Source organism: Exophiala dermatitidis (genome assembly GCF_000230625.1).
Source record: "Exophiala dermatitidis NIH/UT8656 unplaced genomic scaffold supercont1.4, whole genome shotgun sequence".
NCBI lineage: Eukaryota > Fungi > Ascomycota > Eurotiomycetes > Chaetothyriales > Herpotrichiellaceae > Exophiala > Exophiala dermatitidis.
In genome coordinates this window covers 955,048-982,406 of record NW_008751649.1, presented here as the reverse complement: position 1 = coordinate 982,406, position 27,359 = coordinate 955,048, and the positions used below count along the sequence as shown (strand labels likewise).

The 27,359-nt window shown below is 52.8% G+C and overlaps 12 protein-coding genes across 12 annotated transcripts; 6 read left to right on the top strand and 6 right to left on the bottom strand.

Moving 5' to 3' along the window:
* Nucleotides 1-89: 89 nt before the first annotated feature.
* On the bottom strand, nucleotides 90-1,478 carry HMPREF1120_04679 (ADP-ribose pyrophosphatase). The gene is made up of 3 exons (XM_009158816.1): nucleotides 1,172-1,478; nucleotides 976-1,068; nucleotides 90-905 (listed from the first exon to the last, which is right to left on the bottom strand). Exons 1-3 carry the CDS (start codon nucleotides 1,358-1,360, stop codon nucleotides 375-377), a joined length of 813 nt encoding a protein of 270 aa, XP_009157064.1. The 5' UTR covers nucleotides 1,361-1,478; the 3' UTR covers nucleotides 90-374.
* A 204-nt stretch (nucleotides 1,479-1,682) lies between these two features.
* Nucleotides 1,683-5,042, bottom strand: HMPREF1120_04678 (uncharacterized protein). Its single transcript, XM_009158815.1, has 2 exons — nucleotides 3,684-5,042; nucleotides 1,683-3,617 (listed from the first exon to the last, which is right to left on the bottom strand). Exons 1-2 carry the CDS (start codon nucleotides 3,850-3,852, stop codon nucleotides 1,948-1,950), a joined length of 1,839 nt encoding a protein of 612 aa, XP_009157063.1. The 5' UTR covers nucleotides 3,853-5,042; the 3' UTR covers nucleotides 1,683-1,947.
* A 51-nt stretch (nucleotides 5,043-5,093) lies between these two features.
* HMPREF1120_04677 (uncharacterized protein) lies at nucleotides 5,094-7,713 on the bottom strand. Its single transcript, XM_009158814.1, has 2 exons — nucleotides 6,753-7,713; nucleotides 5,094-6,204 (listed from the first exon to the last, which is right to left on the bottom strand). Exons 1-2 carry the CDS (start codon nucleotides 7,096-7,098, stop codon nucleotides 5,162-5,164), a joined length of 1,389 nt encoding a protein of 462 aa, XP_009157062.1. The 5' UTR covers nucleotides 7,099-7,713; the 3' UTR covers nucleotides 5,094-5,161.
* A 347-nt stretch (nucleotides 7,714-8,060) lies between these two features.
* HMPREF1120_04676 (uncharacterized protein) lies at nucleotides 8,061-9,784 on the top strand. The gene is made up of 2 exons (XM_009158813.1): nucleotides 8,061-8,737; nucleotides 8,811-9,784. The coding sequence occupies exons 1-2, from the start codon at nucleotides 8,670-8,672 to the stop codon at nucleotides 9,508-9,510; spliced, it is 768 nt and encodes a 255-aa protein (XP_009157061.1). The 5' UTR covers nucleotides 8,061-8,669; the 3' UTR covers nucleotides 9,511-9,784.
* On the bottom strand, nucleotides 9,283-10,834 carry HMPREF1120_04675 (20S proteasome subunit alpha 6). Its single transcript, XM_009158812.1, has 3 exons — nucleotides 10,545-10,834; nucleotides 10,375-10,486; nucleotides 9,283-10,318 (listed from the first exon to the last, which is right to left on the bottom strand). Exons 1-3 carry the CDS (start codon nucleotides 10,580-10,582, stop codon nucleotides 9,680-9,682), a joined length of 789 nt encoding a protein of 262 aa, XP_009157060.1. The 5' UTR covers nucleotides 10,583-10,834; the 3' UTR covers nucleotides 9,283-9,679.
* Nucleotides 10,835-11,054: 220 nt separating this feature from the next.
* Nucleotides 11,055-11,550, top strand: HMPREF1120_04674 (uncharacterized protein; the record flags this gene model as incomplete). The annotated part of the gene is made up of 3 exons (XM_009158811.1): nucleotides 11,055-11,093; nucleotides 11,149-11,362; nucleotides 11,417-11,550. 3 exons carry the CDS (start codon nucleotides 11,055-11,057, stop codon nucleotides 11,548-11,550), a joined length of 387 nt encoding a protein of 128 aa, XP_009157059.1.
* Nucleotides 11,551-12,404: 854 nt separating this feature from the next.
* HMPREF1120_04673 (uncharacterized protein) lies at nucleotides 12,405-13,081 on the top strand (the record flags this gene model as incomplete). Its single annotated transcript, XM_009158810.1, has 2 exons — nucleotides 12,405-12,500; nucleotides 12,659-13,081. The coding sequence occupies 2 exons, from the start codon at nucleotides 12,405-12,407 to the stop codon at nucleotides 13,079-13,081; spliced, it is 519 nt and encodes a 172-aa protein (XP_009157058.1).
* Nucleotides 13,082-13,402: 321 nt separating this feature from the next.
* HMPREF1120_04672 (hsp70-like protein) lies at nucleotides 13,403-15,834 on the bottom strand. Its single transcript, XM_009158809.1, has 2 exons — nucleotides 15,591-15,834; nucleotides 13,403-15,533 (listed from the first exon to the last, which is right to left on the bottom strand). The coding sequence occupies exon 2, from the start codon at nucleotides 14,788-14,790 to the stop codon at nucleotides 14,167-14,169; it is 624 nt and encodes a 207-aa protein (XP_009157057.1). The 5' UTR covers nucleotides 14,791-15,533; nucleotides 15,591-15,834; the 3' UTR covers nucleotides 13,403-14,166.
* Nucleotides 15,835-16,317: 483 nt separating this feature from the next.
* Nucleotides 16,318-18,821, top strand: HMPREF1120_04671 (uncharacterized protein). The gene is made up of 5 exons (XM_009158808.1): nucleotides 16,318-16,610; nucleotides 16,697-16,727; nucleotides 16,874-16,929; nucleotides 16,995-17,797; nucleotides 17,851-18,821. The coding sequence occupies exons 1-5, from the start codon at nucleotides 16,604-16,606 to the stop codon at nucleotides 18,079-18,081; spliced, it is 1,128 nt and encodes a 375-aa protein (XP_009157056.1). The 5' UTR covers nucleotides 16,318-16,603; the 3' UTR covers nucleotides 18,082-18,821.
* HMPREF1120_04669 (homoserine kinase) lies at nucleotides 17,481-23,788 on the bottom strand. Its single transcript, XM_009158806.1, has 5 exons — nucleotides 21,625-23,788; nucleotides 19,989-21,566; nucleotides 19,888-19,914; nucleotides 18,993-19,663; nucleotides 17,481-18,886 (listed from the first exon to the last, which is right to left on the bottom strand). The coding sequence occupies exons 2-5, from the start codon at nucleotides 19,999-20,001 to the stop codon at nucleotides 18,500-18,502; spliced, it is 1,098 nt and encodes a 365-aa protein (XP_009157054.1). The 5' UTR covers nucleotides 20,002-21,566; nucleotides 21,625-23,788; the 3' UTR covers nucleotides 17,481-18,499.
* HMPREF1120_04670 (uncharacterized protein) lies at nucleotides 20,413-23,681 on the top strand. Its single transcript, XM_009158807.1, has 2 exons — nucleotides 20,413-20,739; nucleotides 20,993-23,681. Exon 2 carries the CDS (start codon nucleotides 21,020-21,022, stop codon nucleotides 23,405-23,407), a length of 2,388 nt encoding a protein of 795 aa, XP_009157055.1. The 5' UTR covers nucleotides 20,413-20,739; nucleotides 20,993-21,019; the 3' UTR covers nucleotides 23,408-23,681.
* A 73-nt stretch (nucleotides 23,789-23,861) lies between the features above and the next one.
* HMPREF1120_04668 (uncharacterized protein) lies at nucleotides 23,862-27,329 on the top strand. Its single transcript, XM_009158805.1, has one exon. The coding sequence runs from the start codon at nucleotides 24,086-24,088 to the stop codon at nucleotides 26,705-26,707; it is 2,622 nt and encodes an 873-aa protein (XP_009157053.1). The 5' UTR covers nucleotides 23,862-24,085; the 3' UTR covers nucleotides 26,708-27,329.
* Nucleotides 27,330-27,359: the final 30 nt, after the last annotated feature.

The window sequence follows — 27,359 nt, the reverse complement described above, 5'->3', positions numbered from 1 at the left end:
CATCTCGACCATTGGACAAGCGGGCGAATCGGCGTGCGGCGCAAGGCTCCGTGGCACATGTCCGTGGGGCCACCGATAACACGATAACAGGGTCTACATTGTATATTGTAACACTTCCTGATACTGGGACTGTACACTGCCCAGGGTATACCTAGGTACCTTTACATCGCATGCCATTAAGTGAATACATTTATTGACACCGATTCTACAGTTCGAGCCCCTTCTTAATGTCAACGTAATAGTATGCAGACCAAGTCGTACCTGTATGCCTAACCGGTCTGCGTGCTACAAGTCTGTCAACGCGAATGCCCTCTTTATCGCGGCGCATCGCAACTCTCTACTCGTACTGTAGTTCTGGTCCAAGCCTGTCCGTCTCACGACGGAGCTTTGTTCAGCGCCTCTTTCCATTTCCTGGCCATCTCCATGCCCTGTGCCAGCGTACCAACACGGGCATCCACCGCATATCCCTGCCTATCCAGCTCGGTGAGCTCGTTCCACAGGTTGTCCAACGGAATGGTAATAGTCTCGATATACTCGCTATCCTCGAGTTCTGGCTTAAGATTCCCCTTCTGATTGCGGGGGTCCGACATGTCGACCTCGACAAAGATCATCTTTGTATTTGTGTTGCAGAACCCCGGGTCGTTCCACATCAAAAATCCCTCTGCGGCCTTTGCATCCTTGGGTATCGTGGCAATGTAACCCGTCTCTTCTTTCAATTCGCGCAGTGCCGCCGTTGCAGGGTCCTCGCCTTCATCGATCAAACCCGAAGGTGCTTCGATCGTGACTTTGTTGAGCGGAGGGCGGAACTGCTTTTGTAGAAGTAGCGAGGGGCCTTCGGACGAGTTGGGGTCGTTGAGCACGGCGATGACGCCGACGCCGTCGACTTCGGTGCCTTTCGGTCGTGTCTGTAGAGCGTCAGTCGGTAAGCCAAGCTGATGAGTTGCCCATCCGGAGCTTGCGCTGGTTCAGGCGTACCTGTCGTTCAGCAGATTCCCACGTCCTCGACTTGCCCGCAGGGTCTTGATATGTGATCTTCTTCAATGTGATCCATTTCGCTTCTTCTGGTTTCTAATCACCCTTTAGCAATTAGCTAGGGAGCCTAGATTATTGTGTGTAGAAGTGAAAGTAAAGGCCGACAGCGAGAGTCTGGAGAAGTGTGGGCCAATCCTACCATCGTCTCGACCGCGGTGACCTTGGCCGAGAGGGGAGAATACGTCGACATTTTGTCCGCCATGGTTAAATTGAGCACACCGATGCCCACTCGGCCTCGGTCGATCCAACAGGGTCTATGGGCTCCAGTCACACGAAGGGAAACACGTGGTAATGCAGGACTGAGAGAATAAAGACTCGGTTTCAACATGTCATTGTTAGGTAGAGATTCGTAAGTGTGACCGCAGGTGAATAGATCCAGGACTCGAGGACTGGTTGCAAGTTGAATTGGCCGGGAACGAGTTAGTACTCGACCGCAGAGGCCAATCATGACGTCGGCGTAGTAGGAGCCAATGCCGATGCCCAAAATGGTTAGACCGGGAAATGACGCGACCCCTGGCAGTTCAGCCTCACCGCGTGGCTTTTTTCTTCAATGTGCTGGGGACATCTGTGCCGCAGCCTTTCTGCTCTGGAGTGGCCTAGCATATTCTTTTTAATCAGTTCTAGAGAATAACAGGAAGCGATGAATAGCTGTCACAGTGTCTTTCTACTCTAAACAACCACCGGTAATCTGCCTGTCACGGGCACACGTGAAAATCTCCCTTCGAACATCGCGTAGCGCAGCCGCTACTTCACCCCCTGACGGCAGGTGCACCGAAGTCAAGCTATTCGACGCCACGATCCCATCCTCCATGGTACCCAAAGGGAACAAAATTCCTTGTTATCCATCGTGGAGGGCACGCCAGAGCCCTACTTCGCCCCTGCTAATAAACCTCATGGCTCTGCAGCTCACATCTACTAACGTATCTCGCTCCCCAAGTCCCCTTGTTTCTGCACCGATTGCATCTTCGCAAGCAACTCATCAATGCGACCCTGGACCATTTTGACTTCCTCCGAGTCGTCCGGGTACGCAGTGCGCACCAGGGCAAGATTTGTCTGGAAAGTCTTCAACCTAGTCTGATCGTCCTGGGCCTTGGACCCGGACCGCTCCAGATGTCCTCCATAGAGAATGGCACACTGAATGTCGATTTCCTCCTTTGTCAAATCCTCCATTCGGGCGGTCGAGTTGTTGGCTTTGCCCCAGTCATCCAGTTGCTTAACGACCTGAGCATCCGAGTAACTCAGCTGGCCGGGCAATGGCCAGGGCAAGACCCTCATCTTCATCCGGTCACGACGTCGACGATGGTTGAGTGTGCCTTTACCTGGTCTGGATTTTGCATTTACGGTCTTACCACCACTCGTTCCTGCAGTCACAGTCGGGCCATGATCGAAAACCATCCGGTCCACAAAGTCCTGGTGACAAATGTCCGGGTCTAGCCGACAAATGGCTTCCATTTCCCAGCCTTCGATCTCGGTACTGATTTGGAGCGGAATGACCGGCGAATCCTTAAGAACTTTGTTTTCGCCCGTCAGGTATACTCTGCCGTACGGGTCCAGGAACGGACGGTACTCCTGTGGCGACTTCTTGCGACGTCCGTTGGCCGGCGTGTATGCGTACTGTCCGATGGGATACAATTCATACAGAATCGATGGCCGCCCTTGGTGGCGAACACTCGTCCAATCTCGATATCGTTCTTGGCGCACCGTCTCGTTGCTTCCGTTGAGTAACCACTCCGCGTACGTGGCTCTAAGTAAGTGGTGCTTGTCGAGCTGGATGTACGGTTCATTGTTGATGTTGACGACGTCAACAATGAATTTGAGGCGTGTTCGATGGTCTGCTTTCATGATCCATACCACTGGAGGCATGACTGACATGATCGGAGCGTTGAGGTAGACTGGTTGGTTTTGGGATTGGGATTGGTGTTGTTGGAGCTGCAGCTCTGGCTGTTGCTGAAGTCGTTGATGCTCCTGTTGATATTGTTGCTGCTGACCCTGATGTTCTTGCTCATATTGTTGTTGCTGGCCCTGATGCTGTTGCTCGTGTTGACGCTGCTGCTCCTGGTGATAATATTGTTGGTGTTGCTCCTGACCCTGCTGCTGATATTGTCGTTGGTGTTCCTGTTGTTGATATTGATATTGTTGCTGTTGATCCTGGTGCTGTCGCTGGTACGGCTGATATTGCCGTTGCTGCTCCTGTTGTTGGTATTGGTATTGTTGCTGCTGATCTTGCTGCCATTTCTGGATGTGTTGTTGTTGTTGTCGCTGCTGACCCTGCTGTTGAAACATGACTGATTGTCGTTCGTCGACACTTGTGTCCATGGCGTCCCCATCTATGATAGTGGAAGCTCGCTCCTCGGCCTCCGCTGCTTGTTCTTGGCGCAATCGCTCGACCGCAGCATCAGCCAGAACCATGAGACTGTTGAGCGCATAAGAAGATTTTTGGGAGACAATATCAGCATGTTGCATCGGTTGCGCCCGTCCGGCAACTTGGACAGCCCGGTCAGCCATCAGTATGTCTTCCTGCATCTTCGGCTGTTGTTCTTGCTGCTTCTGCTTCTCTCGTCGTTGTTGTTGTGGAAGTTCAACTTCTGTCAATATATCATCAGCTGGCGTTCTTTGCAAGAGAATAGACAAAGTCAGCTGCTTCAGCCTACCATTTCCTTTTTCCATGAAGCGAGTCCGCTCGTACGATTGATATTGTTGCCCAGCATGAAGATGTTCAGTCGGGGCCTCGAACGATCTGAGCGGATGGATAGGGTGCATTGTGTGTACTGTCAGAAAAGGTTGGACGGGTTCGGGTTCAGCGCCGGCTTCTTCTGCCATGGCTGGCTTCAGCTTCCCTTGACCTTGGATTCCTTTCTGCTCAGAGAACTTCGTTGGTATGATGCGCTTGCGAGGATAGCAGTCTAAGGGCAGGATTGAGACTGGTGTTGTTGTTGGGTTGTAAGAAAGATGAAGAGAAGAAACCGCTGTCTCTCTGTATCTGTCCTTAACTCTATTATCAAGTGAGGCGAGTAAAAAGGTAAGTAATAGTTGTCCTGTGAGTGAACCACCAGTTTAGTTTTCTGCCAGGTGATCGATCACTGGCGTTTTGCCGGTTGGTCCTCTCTGCCTGTGTTCTCCTTCACTGCTTAGTCAAATGAACAGTTCAGTCGCTGCTGCTGAGTGAGTTTAGTTTTCACTAAGAAACGCCGTCACCGGCTAGAAATCATGATTTGCGTTTGTTGTGGCTTGTCTGATCAAGTCCCAAGCCAGGGGGAGGGCCTGTGTTCAAAGTGATGATATACTGGTTCCTTGGGAGTGGCTGAAAGGAGAAACCTATCACTGACTGCCTAGGGAAGCCTCATGCACCAAAGTTGAGCTGGAGTTGTACGTTCAGAATGATATCGCTGACTGCCTGCCTACCGACCGACCTGCCTTACCTAGGAAGGGCTGCTCGTTGGCAGTTGGCAGTCTTCATCTGTGGGCTCTTTGTTGGAAACACAGTTCAAGCTGGGTGACAATAACCGGTGAAAAGAGACTGGGGGACAGTGGTGTCCTCCATTCTCCCCAGCTGAAGGCAGAGAGAACTTCAATCCTTGCACTTCACTGTTCTCTAGCATGGGTTAAGAAACACAAAACGCAGTTGCAAGTGAATGTACTTTCTTCCAGCAGGCTGGGTTCTCATAGTGAATAGCTAGCCATCGTCTCTGGCCTGTCGGGCCTCAGCTTGGATACCTACGGTTGGCCGATGTTCAGCCTTGGCCGTGGCCACTGGCACAGGCAATGGCATTACCTGACAGAATTCACTTTCCGGTGACGCTGACTGGTGGGAGTTCATTGTGCGCTCGGGGCGTTCCTTTCAAGTGAAGACAAGACTCATTCTGAGTGAAGAACTGAGTTGTGAATGGACACTGTCGAGTCCCGAAGGTGAGGAACCCCGGGGAGTTGGGCCCGGTCTCGGGTCAACTTCGGCTTGCAAGGCTGTCGACTGTAGGCATTCAGCAAGATCGGGAAGTAACTACTTATTGCATAGTACTACTGGTAATAGGGTACCAGCACAATCAGGATACTGGTACTCAGAATTGATGCCGTGAACATGTCATATTATGTCATTAAATCTGAGACTATACTGTACGCCCTTTTTCGACGATTAGAAATTATGCGCAGGGCCTAGATGACCCGGCCGGATAGGCACCCCCCGCTGATGGTAGGGAACTTCAGGGTCGACGCCACGATAACCAAGACCTGATTGAGCTTGTCCTGGCATCTCATACGGATCTTGCGCAGTCTGTTGACCAGAATAGTATCCGCCCTCCGCATGGTTGTCGGGCTGTTGGAAAGGATTCTGCTGTGATTCTGGCGTTCCATGGACTTCAGCCAGGTAGCTTGCAGCGGCTGGGTTCACATCCGCTGGTGGTTGGTACTGATTGGATGGTTGATATGGAGCAGCCCCCGCAGAATAATCACTCTGCTCTGAGATGGATCTCTGTGAAGACTCCTGTTGTGGCGGTGACATCGAACCCCAGGGTCGTACTCCTGCAGCGCCGGGTAGAAGACGATCAGGAGATCGAGGTGGAGGGACAGGCCCTGCGTTTAGCGGAGGGGAAGGTAGTTCGGAACGAGTATTTGATCGATTCGAGGAATATCCCGCCACTGCTGCCATGGCGCCCATTGAAGGGGCTCCCCCTGACGGAGGGCTCCCTAGGCCGCTCATGCTAGGCATGGGATCGTTGCCGTATCTGTCGCCGGCAGAGATGGAGTTTCGCTTTCTACGTCGTCTCATGTACCAGCTGTACCAACCGCCAAAAGCAGCGGCAGCGACGCCGGCAATGCCAACACCGACCCCGATGCCGGCCTTGGCGCCAGTGGACAGGCTACTGCCACCACTGCTCCCACCGTTTGACGATGCAGCGACAGACGGGCTACTGCTGGGAGTGCCGGTGAAGGTGCCCACATCGACGACGGTGGTGGCAGGACTTGTGGCGACGACCACAGACGTCAACGTTGTGAAGCCCGCTACACCATCAGAAGATGTCGTCGGCAGCACCTCAGTGACGAAGGATGTACTGGTCGACAAGGAAACGGACGAGCTGGTGGTGGTGATGACAACCGGCGAAGAGGTGCTGGTTGTGTGTTCGGAGGAGCTCGATTCGGTGGATGACACGGTCTCGGAGGAGGTAGGTGGGGTGGTGACTGGAGAAGAGGAACTGGTTATTGGGACAGAACTGGCTGTGGTGGAAGTGGAAGGAGTTGTGGTGGGTAGTTCGGATGAGGCTGTGGACAAGGCTGGGGTTAGGGCAGGATTCGACAGAGATTGCATGATAAAGGGTTTGGGCGTCTGCGAAGACGACGAAAGTAGTGCGGACAACGAAGCCGTATACTCACTCGTAGGCGTCGACTCGGAGGATGAGGAAGAGGAGGTTTGGGAGGAGGGTGCAGGAGTTGTTGTTCCTGTAGTAGTGGATGATGAAGAAGAGGAGGTGGAGGTTATGATAGTGGTAGAAGTGGAAGCTGCAGTCAGGGAGGAAGAGTCAACGGGTGATGAAGAGCTGGGGGAAGAGGATGTCGGGACAGCAAAGGCGCTAGAGACAGAACCAATGTAGAGGTGGCGCTGGTGCTGTTGGTGGGCAAGATGCTTGCGAAAGCTGCCATAACGCGAACGTTATCAAGGCATTTTCGAGCTGAGGTATAAAGTAATGCAGTAAAGGCACAAACGGCAGATTAAGCAAGCACAAACATACTGGTAGGACTGGATGTAGTGGTATCACTACTTGTGCTGGTCGGAGGCTCTGAAGTCGTGGATGGCGAAGGCGAAGAACTTGTGGGCACGGAGGATGATTCTGTAGATGTTGAGCTAACGACAGTGTTTGTGGTCAAGGTTGTCGGTTCGGTTCTCGTGGTATCTGATGCAGTGCTGGTGATATCAGAAGTCACCGTGGTAGGTGTAGTGGTAGGAAGGGTAGATGTATCGTCGGTTGCGGAGGATACCGAGGCTGTATTCGACGCTGAAGCCGTGCCATTTGTCGTTTGTGCTGCCAACAAGGCGGCCAGTTTCAGCAGTAACACCACCTGTAGCAGCTTCGCCATAGCTACAAAAGCTGGCGAATGCGCCGCTCGATGTGCTGTAAGAACACCTGCTGTGCTTATTTGTCGATGAGGCTGTCAACGAGAAGGAAGAAAGTGCAAAATAGAAATAGCGGGACAACAAATGTCTTGAACTCGGCTGGCAGCCACCAAAGATGCCTCAGACCATGCTAAGACCAGAGCAGCCCGCCCAGTGTGCTAGTTCACACAGTCTCCAGTCAGCTCTTCTGCACGATTGCCTCTAGAGGCTCTGCTACTGTGGGTGCAGTGGGCAGCCCTACGGGAGCAGCGGGGTTGTTTTTCAGCTCCCGCCCGTAGACATCAGACCATTGGCGCACAGACACAAAGAGCTCAAACAGGCCGCACACACCTAGGTGGCACGGGTTTCGGCCGCACATCGACCTTTTGGTAATGGATTACTTGGAAGTGCCAGGGTTTTCAATGGCGGAAGCATGCAAGGGTCCAAGCCATAGCGACCCGAGGGGACGCTGGTGCTGGCGGGATGCGAGGAAAATCGGAAACGGCTGGAAGCGGCAGTGGATTGGCGGAATGCATGTTATGCCTGCCTTGAGCCTTATCTTCCTAGGCTCGGAGTTTGTTATTGCTAGACACAGTACAATAATGAAATGTTAAAGAAATGGTAAAGTGAGTGGTGGGAGCCAGAGAGCAGGCCGGATGCGACGTTGATCCGGGCTTTGGGGCTGGAGCCGCTGTAAACACTAGCTGGACCCAATAGTGATGCAGTGGCTGGGAGTAGTGCGGGACACGCGTATATTTAGTAATGATGATGGAAGTCTATTGGTGTCTGCGCGCAAGAAAATGTGTACTAGTACTAGTGAAGGTATAGTAGCTTCCACCACGACCAATAGTACACGAGCCCTCCTGGGTACTTCGCTCCGCCAGAGCAATGCCGAGAGAACAACTTGAACTTGACGAAACCATTCTTCTCTGTTGATGAAGCGGCAGAAAGATGTCAACCATCTTATCTTCTTGTTACTTCTGCGATAAGGATTTGCAACCCTCAAAGAATCATGCCTCGAACCTGACGTGGATTGCTTTGACGATTTGCTAGTATTTGATGGCTTGATTGATGTTTGACCTGTTGATTATTGATTGCTTTTTGATTGATTGATTGACTGTCGCACGTGGTCCAGGCATCTTCTACCATTCATTCTTCGACGTCATGTCAAGCCGGATTTCCACCTCCCATCCATTGACGCATCCCGTGGATTGGAACACCGTAGCACAACCATACAGTCCCAAGTTGCACCGCATTATAATGCCAGCGATATCCTGAAACCGATTGCCGTTGCAACCAGTTACCAGCACCTTTGATTAGGTAGAGACTTGTTTTCGTTTTGTCTTGAATGTTTGAACATTCGTTATTGGCTACGCTTTCTGTCATTTGACCATAATTCTCACCGACTTCAAGTTTGACAATCAAAGTTCCCCATATTATATCTACTACCGGCAAGAAGAATTTCCTTTGCTTTTTAAAGATCTCTTTTGCCACCCACCGCTTGCGGCTTGAATTCTCTCAATTTTGGACATACTATATCGTTCGCTGCGGAGATATGGGGACAATGCAGAGCAATTCCTCACAAGAGGAGAAATCGGACAAATCGCCCGTGGTTTGTGTCTTGTGCGTTTAAAGAGAAAACCAAAACTCCAGAATCTCTGGGGGTTGAAGGAAACCAGGCTAACTATTTAATAAGCTGTGGCTCATCTCCGGGGAAAAAGCCGGTCCATCTGGAGTCGGCGCGGGCACTCGCCCACTCGTTGAGCAAAGCGGGCTACAAGCTCGTGTACGGTGGCGGAACTATGGGCATCATGGGCGAAGTTTCCAAAACTATGGTGTCACTCTCTGGTCCGGATTCTGTTCGTGGCATCATACCTCGCGCTTTGATCCGTACAGAGGTCGACACGTCCACGCGAGGTGAGACGAGTCAGACTGGCTCGAGAAAGGCCGAACGGACCATGTCAGCCCAGGAGTTGCAGCGCATTGATAGCAACGAAGACCCGGAAAGCGAGATCATTCCTGCCAACGAATTCGGTGCAACAACCGTTGTTCCGGATATGCACACGCGCAAACGCATGATGGCTCAGTGTGTCGAGGCTGGTGGCCCCGGTTCTGGATTTGTTGCACTAGCCGGTGGTTATGGAACACTCGAGGAGGTCATGGAAATGGTCACTTGGAATCAACTGGGCATACATACGCTTCCCATTGTCCTGGTCAACATTGACGGTTACTGGACTGGTTTGCTAGACTGGGTCAAGAAGAGTATTAGAGAAGGCTTCGTTGGCGAAGGAGCGGCCAGCATTCTGGTCGAAGTCAACAGCGCGGACGACGTCGTGGACGCTTTGAGGGACTACAAGCTGGCCCCTGGTAGATATAAGCTGGACTGGACCAAATAGAGCAAAAGACCACGAATAGCAAAGAAGGTCAGAAGGAAGAAATCGGATGGCACCATGAGCAGGATGATTTTGACTCTTCATTGCCATCCCATAGAACGTCTCGACCGTGCCATTGCGGCAGCCATTGCGCTCCAAACGCCGTGCACCACGCACCCGGATCCGTAGCCCCCTATGAATCTGTCTCCATAGCCTCGCCGCCCGCCTCCTCGGTCGATGTTGATTCCAGGCTGGCCTCAAGAAGAGGTGCGATATCTTGTCCGTCATACAATTTAAAATGCTCCACCTTCTTGCGGCCGTCCTTTTCGCCCACCCCAATAACAGCCAGACTCGTGTTGTCGACAGTCAACTCTTTATCTTGTGCCAGACTCTCCTTCAAGGCCAGCAGGGCATGCTTGATCAGTTCCTCCCGACTGCAGTCTGCGAACTTCTCCAAATGTCGCTCAAGATACGTGCGAGCCATCTGACTTCGGGCACCAATAGCACACGCCAGCATCTCTTGAGTGAGTCCTGACGGCGAGAACTCGAATAGATGTGGCCCCAATTCATCGACGCCGGCAACTAACAGTCCAACGCCATACGGTCTCTTGCCGTAGTGTTGTGTGTTTGTCTGGGCACGATCACCGATCATATTGACGATGCGTTCAACTGGTATAGGTCGTCCATAGGTCATCTTGGAGGAAAGCGATTGCTGCTTCATAAAATTCGATAGGACACGGGCATCGGACGCAAGACCTGCAAGCGCGACTCCGAGGTGGTCATCGACACCGACGATCTTTTTCTGGTATGAGGACAGTTCTTCGGCGTTTCTCTGAAGATTGATTGTGAGCATGACGGCCCTTAGAAATAGCCAGACCATATACGAACCTTGACTGCTGTCAGGACAACATGCTTCTTACTGACCACTCCAACCACTACCGATCCTTGCTTGACGGCCTCTTGGGCATATTCCACCTGAAATATCCGTCCTTGCGGCGAACTGCGGCGTGCCAGTGTTAGCAGATCGCATATATCATGTCGTCTGGTGACAGCCTTACAATGTAACAGAATCGTTGTCGTAGTTGTTTCTGAACATCTTGACGATGTGAACTAGGAAGCAGAAGAAGGTGAGAAGGTTGGAAGCAACTCGCGAGTGTGTGGTGGTGGTCGACTTGGTTGATGATGGCCCTTTACTACAAAATCGTAGGGAGCCAGGCAATGGCAGACGCGCAACTTCTGGTTAGGCGCGGTTTGGCCCAGATTGGAGCTTCTCCAAGCACTGGCACTGCGTGACTGCGATCCATCAACTGCTTGTAACCCAGCCACACTTCGCTTTGCACCTTCGTCACTCCAAGACGACCACACTTTACATTCTACTACTAACAAGTATTCGGCACCTTTGTCGATAAATCTATACTATCATTCCAGGGACTTCAACCGACCGAGGCCTTGTTTTACCGTTCCAAGTGCCACTATACTACCCAGATCCCAGTGTCTCGACCCCAATCTCGTTGCACCTCTGGAGAACGAGCACGATCGCTCAGTTAATCCTGCATTGAACCTTAGCCATGGCGGCTGGTCTCAAGACAATAATAGCCCTCTCATTTGTACGCCTGCCTGGGAGCTTGTTTGACGGCTGTGAGTTATTGACTGGGTGCATAGGTGCTTGCCATTGGGTTCCTCCTGGTTATCCTCTCGGCCGCCTTATTCCATAACTTCCTTACGCTTCTCGTGGTTGCAACCTATGTGTTAGCGCCGGTACCGAACTGGATTGCTGGAAGATGCGCAAATCCCGATGACTTTATCGAAAGCAATTCGAGTGCCTGGTTAGATCTGGGCCGGTTTGCGACGGGTTTCCTTGTTGTCATGGGCATTGGTACGTCTCACCTACATGACCTTCCGCAACAAGCTGACAATGTTCTGTGTGCAGCTTTACCAGTTCTCCTCGCACACTGCGCCCTCATCCAAATCCCAGCCATGGTGATGTCGATTATAGGAGGGCTATTGATATACGGGACCATCATCAGCTTCTCACAGTTTTTCCAGGAGGAGCAGGACTTTTAGAGGTGAAGACGAACACAACTGGGCTTATATGCATATGAAGGGCGCAGGCAAATCTGTGGTTAGCATTTTTGGTCTAAGAGAGGAAACTGGCAATATTGGACAAGACTGTAACGGACGAGAAATCGATGCTTCGTTCTGGGTTAGCACTGTGATTTATACACCTCTTGTCCAGGTGGACACGAACAGCAAGAGAAGCTGGAGCACCGTTGCCTTCAGAGATACACCTGGCTGTTGGTCTGTCACTCTCGAACAGTATGTGCACCGCATACGAGTATACGCGAATCCTATGTGCAGATCCCCTTTGCTTCTCCCGGCCGTCCAGTTCCGTGCGCTCTGCCCTCGGCCTTTAGTTGCTGAAGAGCACCCAACCTAAAGGGCAAGATCTCTTCTTTATCTCTATAGTACATTTGCAGTTGCATTAGAACTGACTCTGAGTGCCCCGCGGTAGTAGTCTCATCACTGCATCTCAAACGTGGCCGTGCGGGCCACTGGAACAGGGCAGGCTGCCAGCCTTGCCAGGTACGCATTCAGGCGGCTGTCAAAGCGCACTTCGGGAAATATTCCCGCTCGGTCGTCACCAGCCACAACTTGAGTTCCGCCGACGTTCTTCCCAGGCCACAACGACACACTTCAAGTGGCACTGCGCTCCAACTCACGCTGGCATTCAGACCATAGCATTGAACTGCATGCAACCTATCTCTGACCACTGCAACATTACCAACGCATACATTCGTCATATCTATTAGCACCTTAACATCTGTATCCCGAAGGGTACAGGACGCAGCAGACTCAATACACCCGTTCCCTGATCGCCCGTCCAGCTACAGTACAATACCTACCTTACTAACCTAAATATGTCGACCTCGACCCGACTCTTCCGCTTCCCAAAGCCTGCATGGCTCAACAGCGCCAACACGCGGACTGCAGGCGTCTACCTAGCAGGAGCATTTGTAAGTGTGAAAAGAATGGAGGAAAACACATGGCACTGAATGCGACGGAGGGCATGTTTCTGCGCATGATACACAATTCTATCCAACTTTCGACACCTTCATCTACAGCCACAGCTTCTTTCACTATTCATACTAATCAGACTGTTTTGGTTTGCTAGTTCTCCCTCGGCTTTTTCTTCTTCATCGACGCCAGCGTCTTCTCCAAATCCCCCTTGAACGGCTCAACCGTCCACGTCACCTTCGTCGACTGGATCCCATTCATCTGCTCGGCGCTGGGGATGCTGGTGATCAACAGCATTGAAAAATCACGCCTGTCGGCCGACAGTTTTTCTTACTCCGGCAACGGAGTCGCTTGGAAGGCTCGCACCGTGCTGTTTCTCGGGTTTGCGCTTATGGCCGGTGGCCTTGCGGGCAGTGTGACGGTTATGGTGTTGAAGTATTTATTCAAGGATTACGCGTTGCGAACGGTCTATATGGGCGTCGCGAATGTCGTCGCCAATGGGTTGGTTATGTTGAGCTCGGTCATCTTGTGGGTCAGTCAGAATATGGAGGATGATTATACGTATAATTTGCAGTTGTGAATGGGATACAAGAAGATCAATGCGAGGGACGCCGGCCACAGCACACACAAGAACGGATTGGACGGTTTAAGCGCCGTGTTGATGTTGCTAGTTATATGTGGCGCGTTGGTCTGGGCCGTACTACAGTGGTCTGGTTCATTTGATTCTGCAAATTGAGCAGAACAGGAATTCCCCGGCTCAAAATGTCCACCCCAGCTGCACTTCGCGGGTAAAGCAATGCCTGTGGTTAATGGATCCAACACAAGTTCACTGAGGACGGGAGAGGGACAGAGAGAGAATGCTGTATGCTGCGGTCACTACGGCGAACGCACGCTGTCGTTTCAAAAGCTCGCTGGATACGGGCCCGGACAACTTAACACAGGTATCAGGCCATGGTGTTGATGAAAGCACGAATCCTCTAGCTATGAATTCTCAAGTGCCGGTACAATGGAACTGCTGGACTTGGTACAGAGAGCCCAAGATTGTAGCGATCTGCTCAGGGGCGTTAGGTGCAATGCCAGTGAGAGCATTGAGCGTTCGTCAGTTTAGTTTTGTAAATGGGTTACCACTAGTATACATTGGTATCACAGTTTCTCCCGCAATCGTGTTGGCACATCAGCCTTGCCTCGGTGTCAATATTCAACTTGCCTACCACCCTCCCAACCCGTCGGTACGAGCGCAGGGCTGGTAGGTACATACGTACGTAGGTACGTCCATGCAGTTTCGGACATTATCCGAGGTGATGTCTAGTATGAGCAACCGGATGCTGTTGGCAAACCCATGGTTTCGGCAACGCTGACATTACCTGTCCAGGCAGCAGTCGGACTGACTCGGTCTTCGACGCCAGTGGCGGCATTTTTTGACCTTCTCCAGGGAACGGGGTGTCGATTTCCTCCACTTCGGCCTTCAGGCTGATTCAAGCACATGCTCCAACCTCACGCCACGGTGTCGGAAGAGTCGGCTCGATTTTTCTGGTTCGTTGTGCTAGTATCGTCCACACACTTTGCGCCTCCAAAGATGCAGAAACATTTCTTGGCCAGGCAACTTTCAGCCGGCTTGATCAAAACGGATCGTGTTGGAGAGAATCACAGTTGATCTCGTCTCTTTCATCTGTCCCTTAACTTTCCCATGATGGCATCAATGACATCCATGTCCGTCGCCGAGACGTGATCGGGCCCAACAATGTCCTTGGGCAATTTCTTCATGGCTTCATTCATGGCAGGCTGGTAATTCCTGATGCCGGAACTCAGGGCGTAGACGGCTTTCCTCCGGGCAGCCTCGTCGTCATCCTCGAGGGCCATCTTGCACAGCTTCTCGATGCCGTTGAGGCCGAGCAGTCGTTCCTGGGCCTTGACGTTGTTCTGCACCGCCGTGCCAAGACACCAGGCGGCCATGCGGCGCAGGTCCGCGACCGGGTTGTCGAGTTGCGACAGGAGCGGCGACCACAGGCCCAGCGGCTCCATGTTGTTGGCGTTGTCCATGCTCTCGATCAGTTGCTCAAAGTTGTCAAACGCAGTCATTTTGGCGTCGTGTGTCACTTCCGGGTCCGACGACTCGATGATGGACATGGCTTCGCGCATCAGCTCCGCGTCGCTGGGCCCACCCATCAACGCTCGCAGTGCGTCCGCAGACAGTCCTCTTGGCTCCCGGACGGGCTCGTCTCCTGACCGTCCGGATGCGTTGGAGTTTTCAATGCCCCATTTGAGCAGGGAGTTCATTGCCGGATCCATGGTTTTGATATTCGAAGAAGGGTGCTGTTTCTATCTTTTGTTGATGTTTGCTGCGTTGCTGTGATTTCTCGCGCAGTAAGTACGCGTGAAATTGGGTAGGTATGTTCGTCTGTTTCTTGTAGTGAGTTGTTCACAAGTACATAGGTCTGTTCGTCGTATGGCAATAGTGTTGGACCTGAAGTCCTAGTAAAGGTCGAGGTATAAAGTCACGGCCATTGATTGGACGAAAAAGTGCTGGGTATATTTTATACTCTCCCAGGTTCCAGTGCCTACTGTGACGTTCTCCACGCTTCCGAAGGACGATAGTCGCTAACCACCACCACAATGCCACTCGGAGCCGGGAGCTAGAGATGCTGTGCCCTACCTGGTTGATTGAAGATTCGTGGACAGTCCGCAAGGCGAAAATGTCGAGACTACTGTGGTAGAACCTGCGTTGGCTGAAGCCAGGCTGCACTGTGCTGCACGGTGCTGTGTGATGGGTCTGACTAAGCCGGCTCAACACGAGTCTGCCACCTACCGCAGCGCATCGTATGCGCATGTCGCCTCATTCCCCCGCCATTGTGGCTGGTACATCAAGTTGGGATTTTATATGTGAAGAATTGCTGTGCGACCCTGCGATTTGTGTGAATTAGGTCCTGCTTCTGAAACACGATCACGGCGCGTCCATAATGCTGGTAGTCAGTGGAGGCTGGTCAACTTGAGCGCCCCAGCACCTCGAACTAACATTGTAGTTTTCTGTTGTGCTTTTGAAGGACATGAGCGTGCGAACAGTCTCAAGGCTTGGGGCAAAGACCGCTTACCTTAAGGCTTCAGGTTCTCCGTAGAGGCTGGTGCAGATCAGACCCATCCAAATTGGGTCCCATGTCTCTGTTAAACTCCTCAGTAGTGGACTCCAGAGCCGGTCTGCGGAATAGGCTACGTCGTAATAAAGTAATTCGAGTTACATTATTAGCATCAGCCCCGACGCCACACGCTGACTGCGAGGCAGCCGCATGCTTTGTTCGTGTTTTACCTCTCGTGAACTCGAAGCTTGGTCAGAAGTCCCTCGTTTACTTTGCCAGAAATGTAGGTGCCTAGATCTCACCTCCGTGGTGACGAGGCTCTGTCTTGACATGCGGAAAGGGCATTGCGTGGCCCCTGCCGCCACTCAACGGTGGACCATCATCTCTGCTGTGGCGGCGATACCGCTACTAACACAGCAACCTACCTCAACGCTCTGTTCGCATTCCGTAGTGGGTGGTTCGCCCCCAAATCTTGCGGCAAGATATACCTATTACATTCTCTTGCGCTCGCTCTGACTGTCTGTTCGCAGCCTGTAAGTATTGTATATTCTATAGGACAGCCATGCAGCGCTGTTGTCGAGGGCAGGAGACTGTCTTAGTAGGAATCCGTCCAGAGCGGTCGGGGCGGACGAATAGGAGCAACATGTGCCACTTAGTAAGGAGGTTGCCTAACTAAAAGTGGCACCTAGCGCGCCAACCGCAACACTTAGTGACATACTACGTGCAACTCCGTATCACCCGTTGGCTGTAAAGCGAAGCTCGAGTCGCAGTAGCTCTGGGTCTTGGCGCGGCTTCCCTTGCCCACGGCACCGCCCACCGCCTACCGCCTGCTCTACAAATCAACCACCTCACCCTCTTCCTCGCAACATTCCAGCTTCGTCCCCATCTTCATCCTTTCTCACCTATCCACTCTTGTGACTCGTCTTCCCGGAGGTTCTGTCTACCTTCCGTTACTCAAGTCTATCACAGAATTTGCTCCCAGCTTGCTCTTGTTCATTACCCCTCGTCTCGACCTCATCTAATCCGTCACAATGGAAGGTAAGCTGCATCCGGCTCAAGTCTCTCGGCGGTCAAACAGCGCTGCCGACATCTGAAACATTGCTAATATGTCTTGCTCTGTGCAGAAGAAGTTGCTGCGCTCGTCATTGACAATGGGTACGCGCCCACTTGCTCCCTGATTATCCTGCCTGCGCCCTGTAGACAAGTTCCGGCACCAGAATACATTTCAGGAATTGCCGGAACGTCGGAAGAGCCGAGGAATCAACAATGGCGTGAACATATTGCTGACAACGAATTCACAGCTCTGGTATGTGCAAAGCTGGCTTTGCTGGTGATGACGCGCCACGAGCAGTTTTCCGTAAGTCTGCCCCGCGTTGAAGCGACTGTTGTCGGGATTGATGAGATACTCACGACATTGAATAGCATCCATTGTCGGTCGACCTCGCCACCATGGTATCATGATCGGTATGGGCCAGAAAGACTCCTACGTCGGCGACGAGGCCCAGTCCAAGCGTGGTATCCTCACCCTCAGATATCCCATCGAGCACGGTGTCGTCACCAACTGGGACGACATGGAGAAGATTTGGCACCACACCTTCTACAACGAGCTGCGTGTCGCTCCAGAGGAGCACCCGGTCCTGTTGACTGAGGCCCCCATCAACCCCAAATCCAACCGAGAAAAGATGACCCAAATTGTCTTCGAGACCTTCAACGCCCCTGCATTCTACGTCTCCATCCAGGCCGTTCTTTCGCTGTACGCCTCCGGTCGTACCACTGGTATCGTTTTGGACTCCGGTGATGGTGTCACTCACGTTGTCCCCATCTACGAGGGTTTCGCGCTCCCCCATGCCATCTCTCGAGTGGATATGGCCGGCCGTGATTTGACCGACTACCTCATGAAGATCCTGGCTGAGCGCGGTTACTCTTTCTCGACTACTGCTGAGCGAGAAATTGTCCGAGACATTAAAGAGAAGCTGTGCTACGTTGCTCTCGACTTTGAGCAGGAGATCCAGACCGCATCCCAGAGCTCTCGCTTGGAGCAATCGTACGAACTCCCTGATGGTCAGGTCATCACCATCGGCAACGAGCGATTCCGAGCTCCCGAGGCTCTCTTCCAGCCATCCGTCCTTGGTCTCGAATCCGGCGGTATCCATGTTACCACCTTCAACTCCATCATGAAGTGTGACGTGGATGTTCGTAAGGATTTGTACGGCAACATCGTCATGGTAAGTCCCACTACACTACACCCGCCTAATCTCACGTACTAACGCTCTTTTAGTCCGGTGGTACAACCATGTACCCAGGTATTGCCGACCGTATGCAGAAGGAAATCACTGCTCTGGCCCCATCTTCCATGAAGGTCAGAATCATTGCGCCGCCTGAGCGTAAATACTCGGTCTGGATTGGTGGTTCCATCTTGGCATCCCTGTCCACCTTCCAGCAGATGTGGATCTCCAAGCAGGAGTACGACGAGAGTGGTCCTTCGATTGTCCACCGCAAGTGCTTCTAAACTCCTTTTCGAGCATTCTGGAATGCTTGATTTCCTCCCTGAAACGCAGCAATTTTCTAGAGACAGCAGTGAACGACGTCAAGATCATGAATGGAACCAAATGGAGCGTAGCATAGAACCATGGAAAGCAAAATAAGTGGTGCAAGCCGAATATCACTTGAGATCCAAAGATGGTGCGAAAAAGCGGCGTCTGATCCACCATGGGGGATCAGGCCGATTGAAGCATGTATTGAGAAAAAGATGACATCTCAATGAGTAGCACCATCCCAATAGTGTCTAGAATGCAATGCTAGCAAGTTTAGGTTCCGCCAATCGTGTCTCTGGGATCATGATGGCCATGGATTGGTTGAATTTGTTTCGAGATTGCATCTGTAGCCCCCGTGGCCAGCTTGAGGCGTCTAGTTTTCAGGGAGCCATATCATGCCTGTTTGATCTCTCGTAAATATGTCAGAACATCCCCAGGGACCTCTTGTACGGTGGCTCCATCTTCGGCTGGCTCCAGGATCTTCCACTCGGCACTGATGCCTTCGTCCTTGAACCTTTGGATGATGACATTGGCGATAGCCTCAAAGTTGTCGGTGGCCAAGGCCAAGATTGTGGGGCCGGCGCCTGAGAGGCAGATGCCCAAGAGGCCTTTGTGGGTTTTGGGGGACATTGAGGACAGAATGGCGGGTAAGGCGGGGATCAAGGTCTTGCGGTAGGGTTGGTGGATTTTATCCTGCATGGCGCTGTAGATGAGGTCCGGGTCGGGCGGCGAGTCGCCGAGGACGGTGGTCAAAAGGGCGAGACGTTGTAGATTGAAGATCTGATGGAGATAAAAAGAGGTATGATCAGAATACGGTTGGGAGAAAGAGAGGAATGGAGATGATGTAGTCCCAATTACTAGTACTAGTACTAGTACCAGTACTTACCATATCTTGCCTCGAGTACGTCTTGGGCAGGACCTCTCTAGCCTTTGCGGTGCTGACTTCAAAGTCCGGGATGATGGCCAGAGCCTTGATCTCCTTTGCCCAGTTGAATCTTCGATAGTGGCCGATGTTTTCGGGCGGGATGGGCGGAGTCAAACCGGTGTCGACGCCGCCGGCGGGCTGGGGAAGCACTTCGGATAGCGGGACCTCTTTGCGAGCCATGTCTGCCGGGTCGAGCTCGTTGAGGTAGGTGCCGACAAAGCCGCCGTACAGGGCAGCGGCGACGTTATCCGGATGGCGTTCGACCATGAGGCAGAAGTCGAGCAGTCGGCGTTTGGAGAGTTGCAGATTGCCCACCACATTGCCCAACAGGACGCCGGCGACCACGGCGGCGCCCGAGGAACCCAGTCCGCGGCCCAAAGGGATCGGGTTGTGGATGTGGACGTGCGTCTGGGCCGGGAAGTCGTGCTGGTCGTGGCATCGTAGAACGTATAGTGCCGTCCGCGTCAGGAGGTTGTTGGCTGGGTTCAGGTCGATTTCTTCCTCCCCTACTCCTGTGTATGATACCGTGCAGTTGAGTGGGATTGATGGGTCCGCTGGTTGGCTGCTGTCCACGCTCACTCGGAGCTCTAGGTACATTGACAGTGCGAGGCCGATAACGTCAAATCCGGGGCCTATAAAAAAGAAAAGAAAAAGAACGGTTAGAACATAACTAATATGCAGTAGATATGCTCGAGAAACCCATATGGTGTCATGGCATTTCCAGTATTGGGAGGAGACGCTTTTGACTCGGCTTGAACAGACGTGGGAAGTGACTGGGAATATAAATATGTATTGGTGATTCACGGAGAGCAGGGCTGTCTTGTCTATTCGCATTGCTGATTGGGTGTTGACTTACCGATGTTGGCGGATGAGCATGGTACCTCTGCTCACGTTAGCTTCAAGAATGGTTCGGGATAACGATGAAGAAGCCTTAGAGGGGAGTTTGTTGCGACTGACTTATCAGATACATGGCTGAGGTCGTTGGTGCCCTCAGTAGGGCTATTCACAAATATAAATGGAGGAGCGGCGCGTCGATAGAGCCGTGAAATGACGGTTCCGGTTTCAAAATGCACTGGTCTTACTTGCTGGGCTTATGCGTGTTCTCTGGCAGTAGTATTCGCCCACGTTGGAGAATTTGAACTGTTGTAGCGCCGCTCCAGTAGTATTAGTATCCGTCGACTCAATTCGCAGCACAAGCTTGGTCGAAGGACAGTCACTCGTTCAAGTTGGGGATTGGAAAATCCTCGCCTGTGGTCGAGCGGCCAATGACAGAGCGAGGACGAACCTGTGGGGAGGACCCCTTGCATAACACGGTGCTGTGCTGTGCAGCAGTAGACGGTTCAAGTTGCTGATAACGCATACGGCCAGGCGTTTGCTCGAGCGATGCTCCCCTTCCCCCGATTCCGGCGTCAAGCCTCGTTGCACCCCCCTTTTTCGGGCTTGACAAGGCTCTGTGCTCAAGCTCTGCGCTTGATCAGAACTGCGGTCCACACACGCTGCAATCCGCCGTAGAGCTTGCTATACCAAAGCAGCCAATCAAACTCGACAAAACTTTTCTATCAGCCTTGGCATCAAATTGTCCCCGGCTCAAGTTCTAGATTTTCTTCCCCAGATGGACAAAAGATTACGGGAACACCATGCTGAGCCTGTGATATTGCGGGTTGATTTGTGATCGTCCGTTGGTGATCGGTATAACCCGTTTTACTAGGTGAGTGCTATGCGCTCTTGACAGCCTTGTGTTTCCCTTATGCATGTGCTACTTTTTTCCAGCCAACCAGCATTGAGAAAAGTCATCAAGAGTCGTTGCCGGACCGTGGAGATATGATAGTCGAGATTTGAAAGTTGTGGTTGCTTCGCCTGCCTTGCGCTCATCTCAATTGCTCATTATTTCCTAGTTGGCAGACTTTCAAGTTTGGGTGGGCCACAGCGTTGACCTAACTAACATTCTGTTGTCCTTCTAGACGTGACGAACAGCTGTTTCTCCAACCATGGCGGAAAGGCTGCGTATCCTGGTCATCGGCTCTGGTGGGCGCGAACATGCCCTCGCTTGGAAGCTGGCAAGGTCACCGTCGGTCGATATCGTCCACGTGGCCCCCGGCAATGGAGGGACCGAGTCCGGCAACGTCGTTAACGTGAACATTGCCGCCGACGATTTCACCGAGCTGGTCGCGCACGCAAAGAAGCACGGACTCAACTTGGTGATCGTTGGTCCGGAAGCCCCGCTGGTGGCTGGCGTGGAAGGATTTTTCCGTGCGGTTGGTATTCGCTGCTTTGGCCCCAGCAAAACTGCCGCCCGCATGGAAGGATCGAAAGCGTTTTCAAAGGATTTCATGCGAAGACATGGAATCCCAACTGCTGCCTTCCGGAACTTTACCGACTACGAGGCGGCTCGGCACTACCTCGATTCGGTCAATCACCCAGTTGTCATCAAAGCAGATGGCCTGGCTGCCGGGAAGGGCGTCATTATTCCTACAACAAAGCAAGAGGCCCATGATGCCTTGAAGCAGATCATGGTTGCCCGGGAATTTGGGTCCGCTGGCTCACAGGTGGTCATTGAAGAATTTCTGGAGGGCGAGGAATTGAGTGTTCTTACCTTCAGTGACGGTTATACCATCAGATCGCTGCCTCCTGCTCAGGATCACAAACGCGCCCTGGATGGGGACCAAGGTCCGAACACCGGAGGCATGGGCTGTTATGCGCCTACGAGAGTTGCCTCCAAAGAATTGATCGCGCAGATTGACCGGGAAATTGTCCAACCTACCATTGACGGCATGCGAAGGGAGGCCATGCCTTTCGTGGGCATGCTTTTCACGGGACTGATGATCACCAAGAACGGCCCGAAGGTGTTGGAGTACAATGTTCGAGGAGGCGACCCTGAAACCGAGACTTTACTGCCCCTCTTGAGCGACGATACAGACCTCGCTAGAGTCATGCTAGCCTGCACAGAACATTGGCTAGATGGCGTGGAGTTAAAGATCGAACCCAAGTTTTCTGCCACGGTGGTTGCCTGCTCCGAAGGCTATCCAGGTCCATACGCGAAGAACAGACCCATCACTCTGCATAAAGCTCCGGAGGGCGTACTTGTCTTTCACGCTGGAACCGGTAGGGACGGTAAACAGGTCGTCACCACCGGAGGCCGCGTGATTGCCTCGACAGCAACTGCAGCAACTTTGGAAGAAGCCGTTGCCAAAGCCTACCAGGGGATGGACACCATTAAGTTCGAGGGAATGCATTTCCGCAAAGACATCGCCCATCGCGCGTTCAAGAGACAGGCGCAAGAAACGGAACCTGAAGAGGCGGGGTTGACCTACGCCTCCGCCGGAGTGTCCATCGATGCAGGAAACGACCTTGTCGCGAGAATCAAGCCAGCAGTCAAGGCGACCTCGCGGCCCGGCGCCGATTCCGTGATCGGGGGCTTCGGCGGTGGGTTTGACCTTGCAAGAGCTGGGTACAACGAAAAGTCCCCCATGCTGGTCGGCGCCATCGATGGCGTCGGCACCAAACTCAAGATTGCCCACGCCATGAATGTCCACGATACCGTCGGCATTGACCTGGTAGCCATGAACGTAAACGACCTCGTGGTGCAAGGCGCAGAGCCGCTTATGTTCTTGGATTGTTATACATGCAGCGTTCTGGACGTTGACATTGCCAGTGACTTCATCCGAGGGGTGTGCGAAGGCTGTAAAATCTCCAACTGCGCACTGGTGGGAGGTGAAACGGCCGAGATGCCCGGTCTCCTCAACGGCACCGAGTATGATGCCGTCGGCGCCGCAATCGGTGCGGTCGACATCCCGGCCGGCAAGAAAGTGTTGCCGGACATGGAAAGCATGGTCGCAGGTGACGTCCTCTTTGGTCTGGCTTCCAGTGGTATTCATTCGAACGGTTTCTCGCTGGTGCGGCGCATCATCGAAAAGATGCATCTGAATTTCTCAGACGTTGCACCATGGAACTCGGAAACGACCGTGGGATACTCCCTGCTTACCCCGACACGTATTTATGTCGTGCCGCTGTTACAGGTGGTCAAACGAGACTTCATCAAAGGCATGGCACATATCACAGGTGGTGGTCTCGTCGAAAACGTGCCACGAATGCTGCCAGACCATTTGGCTGCTGAGATAGACGTGTCCACCTGGGATCGGCCCCCGGTGTTCAAGTGGCTGCAACAGGCAGGCAAAGTCAGTAACGAAGAGATGAGCCGTACTTTCAACAATGGTATCGGCATGGTTCTTGTTGTGTCCGATGTGGCCTCCGGTGAGGTCAAAAAGATCTTGGAAGCCGAAGGCGAGACCGTCTTCCGAATCGGAAGGCTTGTAAACAGGGAACAGGGTGCTGAAGGCTGTATTCTGAGGAATTTAGAATCCTGGGCTTCTTCATAGCCTGTCATATCATGCAATACGATGTGGAGTCCCCTCATCGTTGAGTTTGTCTTGCTTCAATTGATGGCGAATGCGGGCGTTCATTGGATCGGGGAGCAAAGCCAGCTCGAGAATCAATAATTAGAAGATGATCACGCGTAAGTTCACCAAGGTTCCACTGGTCAACGGCATAGATTTGTTGCGGATATAATGTCATGAACCACGACTGTGCGAGAGCAAAGCATATGCTCTTACGCCCCCAGTCAAAAATCACTTGCGAGAGAGAACAGAGGACAACGATAGTGGCTTCTACTTGATGTTGTTGTTGTAGTAGTAGTAGTGGAACGACGTCCCTACAACGTTGTAACGTCGACAAGGCTGACCGCCTCCGCTGCAGTGTTGCTGGTGCCAAGCCACCTGCAACACGTGAAGCAGAAAAAGCGTCGTGTAACTTGAAGTGGAACTCGAAGTCGCCGTCGCCGTCTGCAGGTGTTCAAGCGCCAGCCAAAACTTCCATCCCCTACCAGTCTATCACCTCCCATCTCCTCGGTCTCTCGTTTGGGCGGCGACTCCCTTCCCCCTCCTCGGTACGCGGACATACAGTAGTCAAAGCGCTGCAGCAAGTCTGGTTTGCGCGACAGTGGAAAAACTTGGACTGGACTTCCGTTGTTTCTGGAAGGCAGGCTCTTCCCACTTCACATGCGGCCCTTCTCCGTGAGACGGCCCATATGTCTATTATGTCGACTCAGGCACAGCAATCCACAACGAGTCTTGCCGTCTCCGCTTCATCGCGTCGACCCTACCGCTCGCCCCCTTGAGGCGCGATATCTGTCGTCCAGCCCCGACCGAAGGCTCCCGAATGCAAAGCGTCCACCCCGGGCACCTCGAAGGCCGGCGAAACACGATGCGACCACAGCGCCTGATAGCACCTTGACTGGCGCGCAGAAGAATAAAATAAAGGCCTTCACCGATTTCCTACCGCTGTTGCAAGAGCATGCCAGGACGCTGGTGCCCAAGACTGCACCCACGGTCGATGACCTGAGCCTGGAACAAGTGCTGGGGACTTTCAAACCCAAGACAAAAGCTCTTCGTCGAACGATTCCCACACTCCAGAGCGCATATGCGGAGCGGCCTTTCAATGTATTGGACTCGGATCTTCGCCGAGTCGCGACCCTTACGCCTCGTGGCAAGGTAGATGTCATTGATGACGAGACGCGGAGGATTCTGAGAGGACTAGGTATCCTCCAAGAGGGCGGATCGCACGGTCCTAGCAAGCCGAAGGCCTCTCGTCGCAAGCCTGTGCCTAGAGCCGAGCGACATACGCCACTGATCCGCCGCCGGTTAAGTAAAGGGCCGCCGCTCAAGCCGTCGCGAACCTCGCCCGGAGATCCCGTCGCCGGCGAAGATGGGACCAGGAGCAGATCCAAGGCGTCCGATAAGGAAAGGATCGCGTCGCTGGACGAAGCGCGCTTGAAAGTGGCCCAACTCGACGGGTTTGCTTTGGTCCCCGTCGAGGTTGCACGCTCCAAGGTCCCTACCTTGAGCCATGACCTTCCGCGTGTTCTGTTCAATCCAGGGGTCTATCAGCTCCAGGATCCACGGTCCAGGGTCTGGAACTTCGACCCCTACCTGGGTAATATCATGCCGGTCTCCGAGTTCAATTACGACGCTCTCAACCGATACATCACTTCCTCCGAGGATTTTTCTCTACGTGAAGTGGCTTCGAAACAGGGAAGGCGGTATATTGGGTCTACTTCGAGCATGTCCGGGGTCCTGGCCCATTTCCATTTTCTGCTTTCTGCATGGCGTGAGTTGACCATGGACAACCTTACCCGCGGCTTCAAAGACGACGGGAGCACATTCACCAAAATCCAGAGAGGTCCCACCGCTATATTTCTTCGATACAAGGACGGCGTGTATGCCGTGGATGCCGACAAGGAGTTTGACTCGGCAAACATCCTGATGAGTTTGGGTCGGTCCATGGAGAAGCTCCTGACGCTCGACAAGGATGAATACGAAAGGTATCGAAAGACTCATGACGCCGAGAAAGATTCTGAGATGCACTCATCCGAACCAGAAGCATACCACTATAGCGAGCTGGGCAAGTTTTTGCTTCGGTCTCAGCTGGATGCCCACGACCCCCGACTCCCCGGTACCGGCATGTTCGACCTCAAAACGCGTGCGGTGGCGGCGGTGCGGATGATGGTTCACAAGCATGAAGAAGGTGCCGGCTATCAAATCAAAGAGAGGTTTGGTACCTGGGAATCGTTTGAGCGGGAGTATTATGACATGATGCGATCGGCCTTCCTCAAGTACTCGCTTCAAGTTCGCATGGGCCGCATGGATGGGATCTTTGTCGCTTACCATAACACAGAACGCCTGTTCGGATTCCAGTATATCCCACTCCCGGAACTGGACTTGGCTCTGCACGGTCAATCGGACCCAACACTGGGTGACCGAGAATTTCGGCACAGTTTCAGACTACTGACCGACATTTTTGATCAAGCAACGGCGCAGTTCCCAAACCAGTCGATAAGATTTCATTTTGAAGCTAGAGAGGCAACGTCCGTTCAGGCACCTCATATGTACATCTTTGCAGAACCCGTGACCGAGGAGGAGATTGCCGATATCCAGAGTAAAAAGAAAGAGGAAATCGAAGCTTATGAGCGACGAATCTTCAACCCCAAGCCTCGGCAGACACAGGATGACGAATGGGAGAAGGCTGCCCCCGAAGATGAGGACGATTTATTTGAAGCCGAGACAGAAACTGCAAAGTCTGCCGGTCAGGCAACGGCGACACCTCAAACATCATCTGCGACGCTAGCTGAGAAAATGGCGTCCACCAAGAATTCAAACGCAGCCGACGTCGGCTTTCTACAAGGTCTTATGGGTGTCAATCTTTCTGCCAACAGTGCGCCCGAGCCTTCGAAGAAGCAGGCTCAGGCTTCCGAGCCAGCAGCAGAAGAACCGGCGATCCAGAAGCCCATTCTCGCCTGGAAATTGAACATCCGGAACATCGTGAACGGGCTTCCCGTCAGCCGGCCTCGAGACTTGCAGCCAGCGGACAGCTGGGATGTCGAATATACATTGACACCATTCACCGAAGTGTCTGGGCAACGCAACTACTTGCTGTGCAAGAACCGTCGCAAGGCCGTGTTGGAGGCTCCTCAAAGTGAAGACGAAGCGGTCAGCTACTATATCCAGCAACTGCTTTCCATGAGCCAGAAAGGAGCGGAGTGGCGGCGAAAGTTGGACGAGCTTGATGCCCAACGTGACAGAGTCGTCCTCTACGGAGATCGCATCGGGGCCGACAAAAAGTGATGGAATACAGCCGGCCCCGTCGGAGTGACGAAGTAGGCTATCTTTGTATAACAATATCAATACTCGGGAATCCGTGCAACATGTACCAGACTCATGGTTACAACTTTTGGAGCGGCGGCTCCCCGGCGATACAGACCAACCTGGCGGTGCCACGTTGTAGAGATTTCAGCCTGAGATTGACAGGCTGGCGATCACCGAAGAACAGTGAGTACGCCCTGTCGTCCCAAGCACGGTCCCAGCGATCGAGGGTACTACAGTAGAGACATGTTTCAGCAGCCAACGTGTTCCTTCGTACAATCTCAATACTCTACTTCAGGGTGTGAGCAACGGTAACAAAAGAAGCGTGGAGCAGGAAGATCGGCCATGCGTGGTGCGACACTCGCAGTAGGTCATGGTGTGGATACCGATGTGAGCTTCTGGTAGAGTTGGCGTGCTTCAAATTGGGCGTTATCGTTCGTCGAGTCATGCATTGGTACGTATGCACTCCACGGCGGCACCCGGAGATGAGAAGATAGCATGACCAACAAGCAAGATATGCCTTGGATGATACGCAGCCAGATCCACCTAGAAGTAATGGGTTTTTGGTTACGTGCGGTTGCCAATCTTTTTCGTTTGAACTCCCTGCTCCTGTATAGGTGGCATTAGAGATGCT

Bases quoted from the DNA above. Each gene is read 5' to 3' on its own strand.
- HMPREF1120_04671 (XM_009158808.1), top strand. The intron at 16,728-16,873 runs GTACGCGCCCAC...ACGAATTCACAG, and splicing joins GCGCTCGTCATTGACAATGG to CTCTGGTATGTGCAAAGCTG. The intron at 17,798-17,850 runs GTAAGTCCCACT...ACGCTCTTTTAG, and splicing joins TGTACGGCAACATCGTCATG to TCCGGTGGTACAACCATGTA.
- HMPREF1120_04672 (XM_009158809.1), bottom strand. From the start codon at position 14,790: ATGGATCCGGCAATGAACTCCCTGCTCAAATGGGGCATTGAAAACTCC.
- HMPREF1120_04677 (XM_009158814.1), bottom strand. From the start codon at position 7,098: ATGGCGAAGCTGCTACAGGTGGTGTTACTGCTGAAACTGGCCGCCTTG. The intron at 6,205-6,752 runs GTATGTTTGTGC...CCTCTTCTCCAG, and splicing joins CACTACATCCAGTCCTACCA to TCACCACCCCACCTACCTCC.
- HMPREF1120_04676 (XM_009158813.1), top strand. From the start codon at position 8,670: ATGGGGACAATGCAGAGCAATTCCTCACAAGAGGAGAAATCGGACAAA. The intron at 8,738-8,810 runs GTGCGTTTAAAG...CTATTTAATAAG, and splicing joins TCGCCCGTGGTTTGTGTCTT to CTGTGGCTCATCTCCGGGGA.
- HMPREF1120_04678 (XM_009158815.1), bottom strand. From the start codon at position 3,852: ATGGCAGAAGAAGCCGGCGCTGAACCCGAACCCGTCCAACCTTTTCTG. The intron at 3,618-3,683 runs GTAGGCTGAAGC...ATATATTGACAG, and splicing joins CTTCATGGAAAAAGGAAATG to AAGTTGAACTTCCACAACAA.
- HMPREF1120_04668 (XM_009158805.1), top strand. From the start codon at position 24,086: ATGCGGCCCTTCTCCGTGAGACGGCCCATATGTCTATTATGTCGACTC.
- HMPREF1120_04675 (XM_009158812.1), bottom strand. From the start codon at position 10,582: ATGTTCAGAAACAACTACGACAACGATTCTGTTACATT. The intron at 10,487-10,544 runs GTAAGGCTGTCA...GGCACGCCGCAG, and splicing joins GACAACGATTCTGTTACATT to TTCGCCGCAAGGACGGATAT. The intron at 10,319-10,374 runs GTTCGTATATGG...ATCAATCTTCAG, and splicing joins TTGTCCTGACAGCAGTCAAG to AGAAACGCCGAAGAACTGTC.
- HMPREF1120_04670 (XM_009158807.1), top strand. From the start codon at position 21,020: ATGGCGGAAAGGCTGCGTATCCTGGTCATCGGCTCTGGTGGGCGCGAA.
- HMPREF1120_04669 (XM_009158806.1), bottom strand. The intron at 19,664-19,887 runs GTAAGTCAACAC...TCTTTTTTATAG, and splicing joins ATGCTCATCCGCCAACATCG to GCCCCGGATTTGACGTTATC. The intron at 18,887-18,992 runs GTAAGTACTGGT...TATCTCCATCAG, and splicing joins CGTACTCGAGGCAAGATATG to ATCTTCAATCTACAACGTCT.
- HMPREF1120_04679 (XM_009158816.1), bottom strand. From the start codon at position 1,360: ATGTTGAAACCGAGTCTTTATTCTCTCAGTCCTGCATTACCACGTGTT. The intron at 1,069-1,171 runs GTAGGATTGGCC...AAGGGTGATTAG, and splicing joins TCACCGCGGTCGAGACGATG to AAACCAGAAGAAGCGAAATG. The intron at 906-975 runs GTACGCCTGAAC...GACGCTCTACAG, and splicing joins GGGAATCTGCTGAACGACAG to ACACGACCGAAAGGCACCGA.